Below are 15,870 nucleotides of genomic sequence, written 5' to 3' on the forward strand. Positions count from 1 at the left end.
CTGGGAGAAAGACTTGGATTTAAAAGTGAGAATCTTTTGCCTCAAAATATATCATGAAACAAAAGATAACTTTGAACTTGCCAACTTGATCCAGTTGATGACTGTTAAGATATTTTAAACTTTCTTCCTAAGCAACATAGAGGAAAGATGGGCAAATAGTAGATGAATGTCCTCTTCTCTATTGGGGCCTTAAAAGAAATAAACCACTGAAACGTAAGGCTCCCTTCTCAACTGCTGAGGTAAATCCTTGAGGGAGAGAAGTCAGAGAGGCAGGTTTTGCTTTCATGGGCAGGAGCTAGTGAGAGTATTCTTAGGTGTGAGTCTCCATGACACCTGCTAGAATGGCTGAAAGTAGTGTGGATTCCACTAAGTGTTGCTGAGGATGTGGAGAATACTTTCTTCGTGGGAATGGAGCAACCACTTTGGGAAAAGTCCTGGAAGTTTCTTACACAACTAAATTTGCACTGAAAATCCAACAGTTCTATGTTTGGACATTTACCGATACATTAAAAAAGAAGGAGAAGGAAGAGGAGGAGGAGGAGGAGGAGAGGAGAAGGAGGAGGAAGAGGAGGAGGAGGAGGAGGAGGAGGAGGAGGAGGAGGAGGAGGAGAAGGAGAAGGAGAAGAGAAGAGAAGGAGAAGAGAAGAGAAGGAGAAGGAGGAGGAGGAGGAGGAGGAGGAGGAGGAGGAGGAGGAGAGGGAGAAGAAGAAGAAAAGACCTGGACAAGAATGTTTAGAGCAGATTCATTCATAATGATGAAAACTGCAAAGAGCCCTCATGTCCACATGAATGAATAAACAAGTTAAGATATATTTATATAGTGGAATACTATTCAACAACTAAAGAAGAATGAAATTAACATGGGATCTCCAAAACATACTGGATACCTACTACATGACTCCATTTATGGGGAGTTCTAAAGTAGGCAAAACTAGGGGCACCTGGGTGGCTCAGTCGGTTAAGTGTCTGACTTCAGCTCAAGTCATGATCTCACGGTTCATGGGTTCGAGCCCCACACTGGGCTCTGTGCTGACAGCTCAGAGCCTGGAGCCTGCTTCAGATTCTGTGTCTCCCTCTCTCTCTGCCCCTCCCCAGCTCAAAATAAACATTAAAAGATTTTTAAAAAATTAAATAGGCAAAACTCATCTATAGTGAAAACAAAAAGCAAAAGAGTGGTTGCCTGTCAAGATGAACCGGGCAAGGACGTGAAAGAATATTCCATGGTGATGGACATAATCTATATTTTGATGGGAGTATGGGTTAAATGGGTGTTTGCATTGGTCCGAATTTACTGGACGGTACTAAGCTTTGTTCATTTTACCGTGTGTAAATTGTACCTTAAAATAGAAAAAACAAAGTATTGAACTCTGGTTAGTTAAATGCATGCTGAAATGTTTAGGTACGGGTGAAGAGCAAGGATGAACATGGCTAAGATGGATTGATGGGTAGATAAATGCAGATATGTGAGAAAGAAAGTTGTCTGAGTTTGGGCTACTACAACAAAAATACCGTAGACCAAGTGACTTCACAGAAATGTATTTTTCACAGTTCTGGAGGCTGAAAAGTTCAAGATCAAAGTCCATCTGGTTCGGTTCCTGGTGAGAACCCCTCTGCCTACTTTGCAGACAGACACCTTCTTGCTGTATCCTCACATGGCAGAGAAAGAAATCATCTCTCTCATGTCTTTTCTTATAAGGGTATTATTCTCATTCATGAGGGTCCACCTTCATGACCTAATTACCTCCAAAGGTCACGCATCCAAATACCATCACATTGGGGATTAAGGCTTCAGCATATGAATTTTGAGAGAATACACACATTCAGTCCATAACACAAATAAAGCAAAATATAACAAATGAAGATCCTGGGCATAATGTGTAGGGGTGTCCACTGTACAAATATTTCAAATTTTCAGTGTATTTGAATATTCTACAATATTGGGCAGAAAGCCTAGTCTGGTCTGTAATAGTTCAGCTGGGTCAGGTGGGTAAAAATAAAATGTGAGCCTCAGCTTCTGTGTTTGGAATTACATTGTTTTTGGTTATGTTGATATCTCAAGGTCCAACCTTGTTCCCCTGACTCAACCTTGGACAGGATAGAGTACCAAGCACCTACACCTGAGGGCATCTTCTGTGACACCCTCCATAAACCACATCCATCCCAAGAGAAAGTATGTGGCTAAGGCACTGCTTGATTTCCAATGTTAACCTTTTCTCTGTTCATCCAATGGGTAGATGGATGGGTGGACAGGTAGAGCTAACTAGCTAGCTAGCTAGGTTTGTATATCTATATTTACATCTATCTATGTATCTTTTTCTATCTTTCTGGAAAGTGCCCATGTTATAAACTGCTGTGTTTTTTTCCAAATAATAGGTGGTCTAGGGATGATAAAATGGGCTATTTGAAAATCACTGAAACTATCCCATAGACCTCTTCAGAAACAACATATTAATGAAGAACATGAACTAATCTTAACAGTGTGACAAGAATCATGCCAGGCATTTTCAAGGCAATACTTCATTTAGGATGTGTGGCCAGTGTTCAAAAATATTGTCATTATTGCTGTTAAGGTAGTATAGGTTAGTCTGCAAACTGATGGCAAGGAATAGTCTCTACATCTGTGCATGGAGGATGGTCCAGGTGAAAAAAAGCAGTTTATAGCATCTGGTGGACATAAGAAATCCTAATATGCATTTACAAATGATTTTGAAAAAGTTCCCATGGAGAATTAGAAACATTTGATTATCCTTCAAATTTGGCTTCATGGGAAAGCAATTCACTAACAATTTAGCAGCTCTGTTCTGCCTGCCACCTAATTACTGCATGGCCTCAACATTTGACTTAACCTCTCTGAATTTCATTTCCTTCCCTATTAAATGAGGTTAACAAGCTCATGTTACTCATACAAGTGCTATGTTAAAAAATATATTAGCTATATTCTGTTGTCAGGTTCTCTTTCTCCATCTTTATTTTCACTTTGTCTCCTTCTACAGTGCATTACTGCATTGTGTATATGTGTGTATATAGACACACATATAATGGTTCTTGTCAAAAACTATCATTAAGATGTCCCCTCCAGTTAAAAACAACAAGTTCCCAGCCTCTCAGCATGTGCATGATTAGCCACATGTGATAATTACATCCCAAATGATAATACTTACAGCAGCAGCATATTAACCTTGTTAGGCACTCACAATAGCAGAGACTAGAGCAAAGAAAAACAAAAAAGCATAGCAAGCCGCCTCATGTCGAGTGTGAAGAACACGTGGGATACAGGGGTGGGAGGAGGTAAGCTATACAAACGGAGTACAAGGGAAAAAGGACTAAATGAAAATAAACAGATATGGAGCATACCACCTTCTTTTAAAGTTCTGGTGCCAGTTTCAGCTAAATATAGTGTTTATTAGCAACCACTATATGCTCAGAATTATGGCCAATTCAAATGAAGATTTATATGTGGCACTAACTTAGTGCATAGGTGATATTCCTTTACTTAATTCCCACGATAATATTTTTAAATTTTTAATGTTTCTTTTTGAGAGAGAGAGAGCGAGAAAGAGCGAGCAAGCAGGAGTGGAGGAGGGGCAGAGAGCGAGGGAGACACATAATGTGGAGCAGCCTCCAGGCTCTGAGCTCTCAGTAAAGAGCCAGCTGAGAGGCTGGAACTCATGAACTGCGAGATCATGACCTGAGCTGAAGTTGGGTATTTAACCGACTGAGCCACCCAGGCGCCCCTTTTTAAAAAAAAAAATTTTAATGTTTATTTATTTTTGAGAGAGAGTTTTTACATTTTTTAAAATGTTTGTTTATTTTTGAGAGAGAGAATTCCCACAATAATATTAAAGTTAGTCAGAAAATCTAGACAGAAAAGCAACAAGGGGGAAATACGGTTACCATGGTATATGAATTATATCTCAATCAAACTGGGGTTTTTTGTTTATTTGTTTGTTTTTCATTGTTTTGTTTTTTTTAACCAAGTTACCTGCAGAAGAATGGCAGTAAGACCGAGGAAAGACTTCTCAACAGCAATGACAGAAGCCAGAGGACAAGGGGACATTATTACCAAAGTCTCAAGAGGAAAACATTCTCAACTTAGTGTTCTGTTTGAGTGAAGGAAAAATAAAGATATTTTCCACAAAGTTTGAAAGAGTTTGTCACTGAAATAACCACTGACTGATATATTTCAGGAAGAAAGAATTGAACTTAGAAGGAAATAGTGAACTTTAGGAAAGAATAATGAACAAAAATTGGTGAACATATAGGTAAATATCAGCATGTATAAACTGCAAAAAATAAAACAACAGGAAAATTACTAATATATTTGGAGTATAACAGCAAATGGAAATAAAAATCTAGGTAGAAATAACGTGAAGGTTGAGAAGGGGAAGTAAAAATCAAAGAATTCTAAGATCCTTATATTGCTGAGAGGAGGGTAAAAATATTGATTAATTTTAGATATTAAATCAAGGTACATGTTGAAATTTTAATCTAACTTTCAAATCAATAGAGGGAGTAAATTAGAATAAAGATAATTCAGTGGTTCCAATAGAAACCAGAAAAGGATATTTAAAGGCATAGAAAGTGTAGAATAAAAAGCACAAACCAAAACTATAAAAATAAATCAAAAGATATGTGATATAATAAATGTAAAAGGACTACAATTGCTGTGTAAAAGATAGATATAACACTGGATTGTTTCTCTTGCTCCCAATCTCTCCCTGTTTCCCCTCTGCACATCTTGCCACTCACACTGTAGTTTATGTTGGGCCCACCTAGCCTCATAATGTATAAGGAAAAAAAATACTAATTACTAACACACTGAACTTGGCTCAAGAATACAAGAAGGATTTAACATTACGAAAATATGCTTGTGTAGTTCACCATATTAACTGATTTATGAAAAACCATTAGGATTATCTCAAGAGGTACAAAAGAAGCTTTTGATAAAATGCACTATCTATTATTGATAAAATTTCCTGAGGGGGCTCCCTTCAGGAAACCTAGAAGTATAGACATCACAGGAAAAATGCTGAAATGGTCTGAGCTGTGTGTGCAAGAAAGGAGTGATTCTCATAAGGACGGTTGAACACATGCGCAAAACCCCTACTTTGCCATCTGCTAATGCCTAGACACATGCCTCTGGAGAGATGTGGCTCCCTTTTTCTTCTACCTTCCAGTCTCAGACAAGTAGCTTTCATTTGTGGGATCTTACTGGCAAAAGATTTAGGGAAGTGCAGTTTTAAGTTTTATGCCCCTTTGGTACAGGAAAGTGCTTAGAATGGTGGAAACAGTGTTAAATATCAACAACTAATATGCAATACGGAAGAGAACTTGCTAAACCTTGATAGTGGGCATTTAAAGAAAATCTGCACTAACTGTCATTCTTAATCCTGAAATCCTTTATTAAAGTCAGGAACAAAATAAGGATTCCCACTGGCATCACTCTTACTTGATATTAGACTGGAGGCTCAAGGCAATTCAGTAGAATAAGAAAAAGAAATATAAATTTAAAACATGAGAGGAAGAAACAAAGCTGCCATTATTTGTAAAAGTATGATTGTCTACATTAGGAAAATCTACAAACTTAAACTAATAAGTTTTTCATACAAAACCAATTATTTTCTAATACATCAAGAGCAGTTAGAAAGTAGAGTTTTAAAACACTACTACCTATGACAGTAAGAAAATATCTAAGGTACCAAAGGATAACATTAACAAAAGACAAGTAAGAAAATTATGGGAAAAAAATACAAAACTTTTTGAAAGACACAAGAGAACACTAAATCCATAGGTAAACTATGTTCATTGGTAAGAATGTTCTATACTGTGAAGACAACTTTTCCCAAGTTTCTATCCAGTACAATCTCGATCAAAATCCCCGGGGGGTGGGTGGTTTTTGTTTGTTTGTTTGTTTGTTTGTTTTTGGTATATTTTGCTTTATGTCTTTTAATAGAACTTTACAAGCCGATTATATGTTCATATGCATAAGTCAGCTAAACCAAGCAAGAGCTTAAAATAATGAAAAATGTAAAAAAGACAATAGAAGGATTCTCCCTAGCAGACAGCTAGGCATATTATAAAATGATGATAATAACTATTATCAGGTGAGCCACTCAGGCTTGGAAATTTGGTATCTGACATTGTATTACAAATCAGTTGGGAGATGATGGGCTATTTAATGAATAATGCTTCCAGTATGGAAAAAAAAAAAAAAAAAAGATCCCTACCTCACACCACACGCAAAGATCAATTTCTGGTAGATTAAAGATTAAATATGAAAAATAAATTCTTATGACTCATAGAAGAAAATATATGAGACTATTGAGTTTGGGTAGGATTTCTTAAATAATTCTGTTAGTGCATAAACTAAAAAGGAAAACATTTATAAACATGACTCCACAGAAATTTAAAGCAGTTACTCTACAAAAGTCACTATAAAATAAAAAGGTAAGCTACATGCAGAGAAAAGATACTAGCAATAAATATAAAAAAGATATTTATCTAGAATTTATAAAGAACCAGCAATCCACTCCTACATATATACTGGAAAAATTCTCAAATTTTGGTAGTGTAAAATATAGAAAAATATTCACTGAAATCTTTTCAATTCTTGGTTATTACACACAAATATCCATTAATTAGGAGAATGGACAAGTGAGTTGTAGTTTAAACATTATATATCTGTTAAAATAAATGAGTCACAAGTATATATATCAATACAGATAATATAAAAAACTTAATGCTGAATGAAAAAAGGCATGTTTTCAGGAATAAATACAGTAAAATGCTAAGTACTTTAAATGTGCAAAATACTATTAAGTATATTTTGTGTATATTTATGTCTATTATATGGTGAAAGTCTAAAAATATACATGAAAACGATGAACTCCAAATACAGACTAGTAATTACTATTAGTGAGAGAAGCAATCAAATAGGATCAAGGAGGAATACTCAAGGATCTTCAATTATAATATTTTATTTCCTAAAAATCCAACAAAAAGCAAAAGGTCAGTGGTAACTATAACAAATGCTAAATACCACACATCTGTGTGATGGGTATTTGGGTATATGTAATATTGTTCTCTATTCTTTTCTGTATGTTTAAAATATCTTGTAACTATGATAAATTAAAAGAGAAGGGGAGGTTAAATGACTGAATTCCTTTCCCTTGCCTGGTCAATCACGGTGCCCCACCCCTGCCCCAAGGCAGAGTCTATGGTACTGCAAATAGGCAGTGTTTCATATGAGCTCTATAAGTAACCAGTAGGGTATTGTGCTGTTTCTTTGGAAAAATGACTTCTGAGTTTAAAATGACATAGTTTTGTGCCATGATAAGTTGAGGATTATGTACTATTATAATTTTTTTGGTATGCATGGCATCTTCCTGTATGGAGAAGGAAAACAACTGGTAAAAGAGACAATGACTGGTAAAGCAGTTGACACAGCTGAGTCAGAAGAGCAGCATCCAGTTCTATCAAGGAATCATGACCCATTGAAACTTTAAAAACAATTTCTTTTTAATGTTTATTTATTTTTGACAGAGAGAGAGAGAGAGAGAGAGAGCGCGAGCGTGCGCGCGAGCACCAGTGGGGGAGGGGCAGAGACAGAGGGAGACACAGAATCTGAAACAGGCTCCAGGCTCTGAGCTGTCAGCACAGAGCCCAACGTGGGGCTCGAAGTCACAGACAGCGAGATCATGACCTGAGTTGAAGTCGGGGGCTCAACCGACTGAGCTACCCAGGTGCCCCAACCCATTCAAACTTTTGATGATGTTTTTGAGTTATTTATTAGTGCCACTGTGGGGCATTCTGAATACTCATCCATAAGAAGATAAAATATTGCTTGGTGGTGTTTTGTAGCAAGTATTATCAATTCCAAAGAATTAAAACAGAATTCAGTTAAGTTGTATATTTACTTGACCCTTTCTTTGTCAATTCTGACTGGTGCTCATTGGAATAAGTCATCGAACCCCAAAAACCCCAGCACTGTTTCTCACAGGTAGAATTTCCTGGGCACAGCCTTTGCTCTGGACAATTAAAAATAAACACATCGTTAATGCTGAGGAGAGGTTCCCTGGAGCTGGAATAATCAGCAATGTTTCTCTTCTTTTGGTTAGGTGTCCTCAGACTGGATTGTTCATAAAATAATTATTGCCCTTTTTTGTCATACACATTCAATTCAGCTTCGGTGATGGTGGTTTAGGAGTAAATGGCCTTTCTTATAATTAGAAAGGGATCTTGTGACGGGATAAAGATTGAAATTGCACTTTGTGAAATGAGCAAGTCTTTGTTTGCAAGATGATCTCAATTCCCACTGCCATAACTGACAGCAGAATTGCCAGAGCAGTTCGGTGACTGGGTTGAACTTTTCCTGTAGGAATCATGTAGCTGTACAGCTGCAGAAACACAAATTCACTCCTCCATTGTTGGTTTTCTGACAGCTTTCTCTGTAGAGCAGTTTGAAGAGTGGAAAGCCCTGTTTCTGAGACAGAGAAGTGTTTTCACACCTGAAGTGTAATTTCACACCTTGTGTTTCTCAGCAGATAAGTGAATAAAATAACACATCAAACCGGAATAGAAAAAGATCAACATAGAAAGAAAACTGCAGGTTGTAATTTGTTTCCGATCTTACAATGCTCTTGTAAGGAACTGTAAATTACAGAGATCTGGATTTACACTTTTAAAAGTTTGACTGGTTGGTAGGTGGGAAAGTGAGCAGTAAACACTAACCAGCTTTCAGCCTGCATTGAACAGAATGTACAGAATGATAGAATTGGGGAAACGCCCTAACGTTTTGTTTTGTTTTGTTTTGTTTTCTAAAGAATAGGACACACAGAAGTTAGTGGTAAAAATCGTAGTTAAGGGGTGCCTGGGTGGCTCAGTTGGTTGGACCTCTGACTTCCGTTTGGGTCATGATCTCGTGGTTTACAGGTTCAAGTCCAGCATCGGGCTCTGTGCTGACAGCTCATAGCCTAGAGCTTGCTTTGTATTCTGTGTCTCCCTCTCTCTCTGCACCTCCCCCCTCACGCTCTGTCTCTCTCTCCTTCAATAATAAATAAAACATAAAAAAAATTTTAAAAAATCATAGTTAAGAGAGGGTCAATAAATTGATAAATCAAGTGATTTTAATAAAATATAATTGTAGGGATAATCTTCTTTGTAATTATTCAGGAATTTTAGCAGAAGGAGAGACTATGTTAGTAAAATTTGGCTATTTTCTTTCCTTTCTATAAGTTACTAAACATATGAGGCTAGTCACCATTTTATAGCATTCTAGTACAAGGGGGTATAAAACAAGGGGTTTATCTTCATTTTTCAAGTTTGAAAACCCAAGACCAAAAGAAAAAAGAAAGTCAAGCCTCCTGGATAGTCATGTACATTCATTTCAAAATATTTAATATTTATTGAATGTCTACCATGTGTTAGACTCCAGGCCAGGAACCAGGGGTACAGTCATAAACAAGGCAATTCCTCTCTCACACTGATAGCCTTGCAGATGAGTAAGCAAGCAATGACAATGCTGGGTGCTAAGTCATGAGATAACCTGAAGCTAGATTTTGATGGACCACACAGAAGGGTTATCCCGGTCAGGGCAGGGGTTTGTGGTCAGCAAAAATTCCTGGAGACAGCCACGTCCAAACAAAACTAATGAATAGAAATCGTGGGAAGATAAATATCACATGTGGTATCAGAGCATGTAGAGTTTGTGCAGAAGTTGAAAGGGAGAGAGCAGGGTGGGTTGGAGGGGTGAAGGTACTTCAGTGTAGTGGGAATGCAGCATATAAAGGCAACAGTGGTGCATAGTAAAACTGGAAGGTAAGAGGGTCAGAGTGTGTGATTTATACCAAGACATTTAGTTTTGATCCTGTGACTAGTGGGAAGTATTGAAGCCTTAGTCTTTGTCTATTAGTGAGTGACATGAACAGATTTGCATTTTACAGAGCTCCTTCTGGCTGTGGGATTGGGCAGCCCAGGGATGGGAGATGAATGAAGAGACCTGCTGTATTGCAGGTTCTGATAGAGGCTGGTGACCCAAGCTTGCAGTGCATGCAGAGTTCAGTGGCTTCGGGAATGGAAAGCAGTGGGCAGAGTTGGGAGCTATTTAGGACATAGAATCAACAGAACTTGGTGATTGCTTGGCTAGACTAGGGGCGAGGAGCCAGTCTTGCCAAAAATGTAGTCCAGTAGTATTCCATTGTGTTTATAAACCATATGTGGTTTATATGAGAAAGAATGAGATCCTGCCGTTTGAAGCAATATGGATAGAACTGGAGGGTATTATGCTAAGTGAAATAAGTCAGTCAGAGAAAGACAGATACTATATGTTTTCACTCATATGTGGATCTTGAGAAACTTAACAGAAGACCATAGGGGAGGGGAAGGGGAAAAAATTTACAGACAGGGAGGGAGGCAAACCGCAAGAGACTCTTAAATACAGACAAGAAACTGAGGGTTGATGGGGGTGGGAGAGAGGGGAAAATGGGTGATGGGCATTCAGGAGGGCACTTGTTGGGATGAGCACTAGGTGTTGTATGGAAAGCCAGTTTCACAATAAATAAACAAACAAACAAACAAATAAATAAAAATGTAGTCCTGACTCCTGGTTTGGGTAATTTAGTGGATGATGCTACTGTTCACAGAGATGGGGAATCCTGGAGCAGCAAGTTTTTAAAAGCTGGGGACACGATGAGTGAGAGGTGTGTGGAATGTGCTTAATGTGGTATTGAGCTTGGGATCTTGCTCTTGGGATCTTGAGCTTGGGAGAGAAGTCTAGGCTAGAGATACAGATTTGGTACTTGTCACTGAGTGGATAAGATGGTCCAAAGAATATAGAGAGAGTGAGAAGAGAAGGCAGTCTGTGATCTTGGCATAAAACAGTATTTTGACTATTAAAAGAAAACACTCCTGGAACAAAATGTATATATTTATCTTGTTACATAAACAAAATGTGGATGAAGAACCATGCATGTCCACAGACACCATTGCACATATACTTAGGCATGTATACACCTCTGTAAATGTAGAGCTTCTGATGAACATCAGCAAGGTGCCTGTTGTGGGCTGCATGAAACATTCAACGTTAAAGCTAATAATCCCTTTCCTTAATAATTCATGGAAAATATGTTAGCCCTGCAGCAAACACCAGGCCCAAGGATGCTGATCAATGTGTTAAAAAGGAAAAACTTGGAGCCCATGTAAATATTACAACACAACTAGCAGAACAGAAAGCCCTGATGTTTTCTTATTTGTTTTTTTTTTTTCTTAGATACATACGGGAAGCTCTTTCTTCTCAATTCTGTGGGTCAAGAGATGTCCCGCTGTAAGACATCCATTCGACGTGGTCAGCCCAATCCTGTCTATAAGGAGACCTTTGTTTTCCAGGTGGCCCTCTTTCAGCTCTCTGATGTCACGTTGATGATTTCCATTTATAACAGGCGCACTATGAAGCGTAAAGAGATGGTCGGTTGGATTGCTCTGGGCCAAAATAGTAGTGGAGAAGAGGAACAAGACCATTGGGAGGAAATGAAGGAAACAAAAGGTCAGCAGATCTGCAGATGGCACACCTTGCTCGAATCCTAGTTCTGCCAACAGGCATTTGTGTGCTACGTATGGCCCGGTGACCCGCCTTTTAGCCACTCATACCAACTCCTCATATGCTGGTGGGCTTTTTAAAGACAGGCTTACAAATAGGGATTAGGGTCTTCTAACCTCTGGGACATTCTGGGCAGGGTCTTTGGGTCTCTCGAAGGTTTGATTTGAATTTAAATATTGTAATTTAAAAAAAAACCCACATACACATGGTCAAGTGTACTTGATGGAAAATTAACCATAGTTGAGAACAGTGATGAGTCAATTTGTGTTCATACGTTAGTGTATCTGGGTTCAGCCTATGGAATAAAGCTTTTCTTGCTGTCTCTGTTTGCTTGAAGAATAACCTGAGATTTCAGGGGAGCTGTTAAATCTTACTATTTGTACCCAGGTATGTGTATGAACCAGAATTTTGTTAATATGGTGCCAAAACCCCCCAAATACAGAAACGAATCAGATGCTGAGGCTCATAAAAGAATGTAACTGTCATCTATCATTCCCTATTTCACATTTTTGTCTTTATGAAAACACACCTCATTTATTTACCTAATAAATGTTATAAACGTGTACTTATACAACACATTTCTATTCATTATATATATACCTTTCTTTATCTCACTTATACATTGTGGTTTCCTGTGAGATTTTGTTAAATGAATCATTTTGAAGGTTAAAAAAAGAGTTTAAAAACACTGTTGAAAGACAACTTGTCTCCTTTTCATTTGTAAGATTTCCAACTTGTAATTTTCAAGGTTTTTCTGCCATTTTTCTTACCTAATATATTCTTACAGAATGAGAAGAAAACCAAAAGTACCTATTGAAGTCATGGATTTTCTGATTTTCTGAATCGGGCGTTTTCCTTTAGATTACACTTTTTCTATATTCAGTGGTATATACCCATACATATATTTTGAACATACACCTGCATGTAAACCATATTCTTTTTCATGCACTATTTTCCATGATTAGAGCATAGTAAATGGTACACAGTGGGTCTTTAATAAATGTTGATTTGATTGACTCTTAGATGTGAACATGTTATGACACCTGTGAATGAAGAAATATTTGCAGCTTGTATGAAATGACACTGAGTTCTTTTTCTGAGCATTTGAAGTGCCTATAATTGTCATTTCTCACGGCATTTGCGGTAGCATATATTAGTCACTCCTTGCATTCCGGGCATGTGCCATTCGGAACGCTGATCTTGTGTGGTTATGAGCATGAAATTTTATTTCCCACTTTGACATATTTGTGCAGTGCATGTTTCTTTTTCTTTTGCTTATGTCTGCATCCTTAACTTCAGTTACCTTAAATTGCCAGTAATAAAGAAAGGGAAGGAATGTGTGTCCGCGTAGAGCCGGTGCCTGTCGCACGGCTCTTCTGAGCAATTGCTCAGTTGCTTATTTTTAGCTTTTATGTTTCATTGTTGACTTTTTGCTGTCTGTGGGGAGAGTGATAGCTAGTGATGGATGTATACAGTGAAAAACACAGAACTCCTCCTCAGCTCCACATTTTGACAGATTGTAAACGTAGGCTGTAACACTTGAAGAACATATTTATCCCTTGCAGTGCAGTGTGGAATGGTTATCCTGACAAGAACAGACTAGGGCACTGGCTAATTCTACTGTGATTTCACATACCAACTTGCGAAAGAAGTGATTTCCTATGGAAGAATAAGAATTAGCAAAATAAATTAATACCTTAATTTCTTTTTAGGTCACGGGAGTTCCACCCACAATACTGCTTCGTTATTGGGAATAAGTAATAAAACCATGCTCCTTTGGGTTTTTACCCTACCTTTCTTTGGAAGACCTCAAAGTGCTTTTCCAACATTATATCCATTAACTGCTGAGTGGTCTTTGCAGTGTGGCTGTGTCATCGAGTAGAACTGAGTGCAATTGATTAAGTAGCGGCACAAAGAATTGGCTTTTCACAACCCTTACTCTCTTCATGAGCTTGTGTTTAAAAGGGAAGTAAAGCAGCCTTGTTATGCTTTCCTTTATGCAGAAACATAAAAGCAGCATTCACTTTAAAATTTACATTTGAAAAAAACCTGCATATATTGTACTGACAGTCCTGGATCCCCCCCACCCACCCCACCCGCGCCTCATATTTTCCTGTTCTGTGTTTTGCTGCATCCCTTGTTTTATGGTGCCCAATAATCACCTAGACTTCATTTTCTGCCTTGACCCACCCACTTTTAGGGCTTTCTGCTGGTGTAGTGAAGATATCCTTGTGTGTTTGATCTTTTTTCCAATAGTCTGTTTATGAGACAGTTACAGGAATGTGCAGCATTTTAAGGGATGAGATGCCTGAAAAGCATTTTTAATTTTTTGTAATTTTACTATGTGGGTGCTATTCACCATGTAGGATGCGTGTACATCTTGAATATACAGCAATCTGAGGCTGATTGTGTAAATATGAAATGCTAATGACAAGATACATTAAAATATGAGGCTGAAATTTTTTTTACATTGATTCGAAATTCTGGTGTAGCAAGATCTTTTGATTTTGTACGTTTTCTCTCCCTTATTTGCTTGGCAAAGTCTAGACACAATGCACTTAACATGTTTTTCTTTTCACTAGAGCTCTTACATCTACCTTCGCTTTTTAAGAGTTATAAAAGGTAATTAGTTGGTTCAGCAGTGAAAAGGCTGCTTTTGCCTGTTTTATCTAGCTAACAGTTAATATCCCATAGAGACATTTGAGAGTGAGGAAGCACCAGCATTTGTTGCGTGAGTAGTTCCTTCCATGATTTTTCCTAAAGACAGTGCTTTTTAAATAACAGGGTAGAGGGTAAATGATGCTCTAGGTTTATGGTAATCTGCTTTCTAGCCTGTCTTCTTTCAGGGCATTGACTTACACTGGATCCAGAAGTGCTGGTGTCACCAATCATGGTGGTAACTCTTGTGCCCCCTGCTCCCCTCTGACTATTGTTGAGTTTGTAAATGGGCCATTCACCAGGCAGGGAGGCATCTGCTCTGGCTTCCCTCTCCTTCACTGGCTCCCAGTGTGATGCAAGTTGTTTGGGACCGTTTTGACTGATGTAGTGTAGCTGTGGAGGGAGGTCTTGCCTTCCTTAATGGAAGAACTTGTACCGCCATTGGATGTATTCTGCTTGGCATCTGCCTGCACAAAGTTGGAGAGAGAGTCCACGCCATGATGGCAAGGGGGAGAAGAGAGCAAGCTCCCGCGTCTTTGTTCACGTTAGGCACCGTGTCCTCTGCTCCTTCTTCAATGACAGTAACTGATTGACTTCAGCACTGATGCTCTCCATAGTGTGAGGTGCCTCAGCGAGCCTGAAATGGCCTCTGCCTTTGCAGAGGATTGCAGGTGGGGGATTGCGCTGTATTGTGCAAACTGTTGGCACCTCTCAGGCAGTCACTGTACTTTACATCCTGCTTGTCCTAGATGGTCTTATCTGAGAACCAAAGTTCTTTTCTTTACAAGTAAAGCATCATTTAAGTTGCAGCCACCATCAAGTTAAGAGAGAGTGCTTCTCTAATGGCCACAAATTTTATGAAACTGATGGTTCAGTGTGGACATTGAACTGTGAGTTGCCCCAAGGCCTGGCTCTCCTCTTGCAGCAGAGAACTTAGTACAGTAAGATCAGAAAAGTGATAGAAAAGAATTATTTGTAGATGACATAAAACCACATGGAGGGTGGGGCGCCTGGGTGGCTCAGTCGGTTAAGCGTCCGACTTCGGCTCAGGTCGTGATCTCGCGGTCCGTGAGTTCAAGCCCCGCGTCAGGCTCTGTGCTGACTGCTCGGATTCTGTGTCTCCCTCTCTCTCTGACCCTCCCCCATTCATGCTCTGTCTCTCTCTGTCTCAAAAATAAATAAACGTTAAAAAAAATTAAAAAAAAAACCACATGGAGGAATAAGCTTTAACAATAAACAGGAGTAGAAAACACATGCGGTATCTCCTCCCACTTTAAGGGAACTGTGGCCAAAGCACATTCTGTTCCATTTGATCCACAACAAAAACATGACAGATAATCCGGATATGGCAAAAGCATTTTGTCTTGAAAAAATCATGCATTTGTTCAAAAGAAAAGCTAGGCAAAACTGTAGAAAGCAAAGAAATCATATAGTTTGCGTAGGGAAGAATTAAAGAATAAATACATATGCTGGATACCTTTAGCCTCCACTGGCATATTTTCAAGAAGAGTAAAACCAACAAACCAAAAGACATTTCAGATTAACTAGCTATCATTTTTTCACAAGTTGTGGGATTCTCAAAAACACTTAAAGATGAGGGAAATGAGACTGGTCTAACG

The 15,870-nt window shown here is 38.5% G+C and overlaps 1 protein-coding gene across 1 annotated transcript in view; it reads left to right on the top strand.

The window, feature by feature from the left end:
• Nucleotides 1-12,114, top strand: part of SYT16 (synaptotagmin 16) — a 120,221-nt gene extending 108,107 nt beyond the window's left edge. Inside the window, exon 7 of the mRNA XM_007095217.3 lies at nt 11,267-12,114. Within this exon, the coding sequence (XP_007095279.2) occupies nt 11,267-11,580 (314 nt within the window). The 3' untranslated portion in view covers nt 11,581-12,114. The remainder of the gene's footprint in view (nt 1-11,266) is intronic.
• The last annotated feature ends 3,756 nt before the right edge of the window (nt 12,115-15,870 follow it).

The sequence above is a fragment of the Panthera tigris genome, chromosome B3, assembly GCF_018350195.1.
Source record: "Panthera tigris isolate Pti1 chromosome B3, P.tigris_Pti1_mat1.1, whole genome shotgun sequence".
Classification (NCBI taxonomy): domain Eukaryota; kingdom Metazoa; phylum Chordata; class Mammalia; order Carnivora; family Felidae; genus Panthera; species Panthera tigris.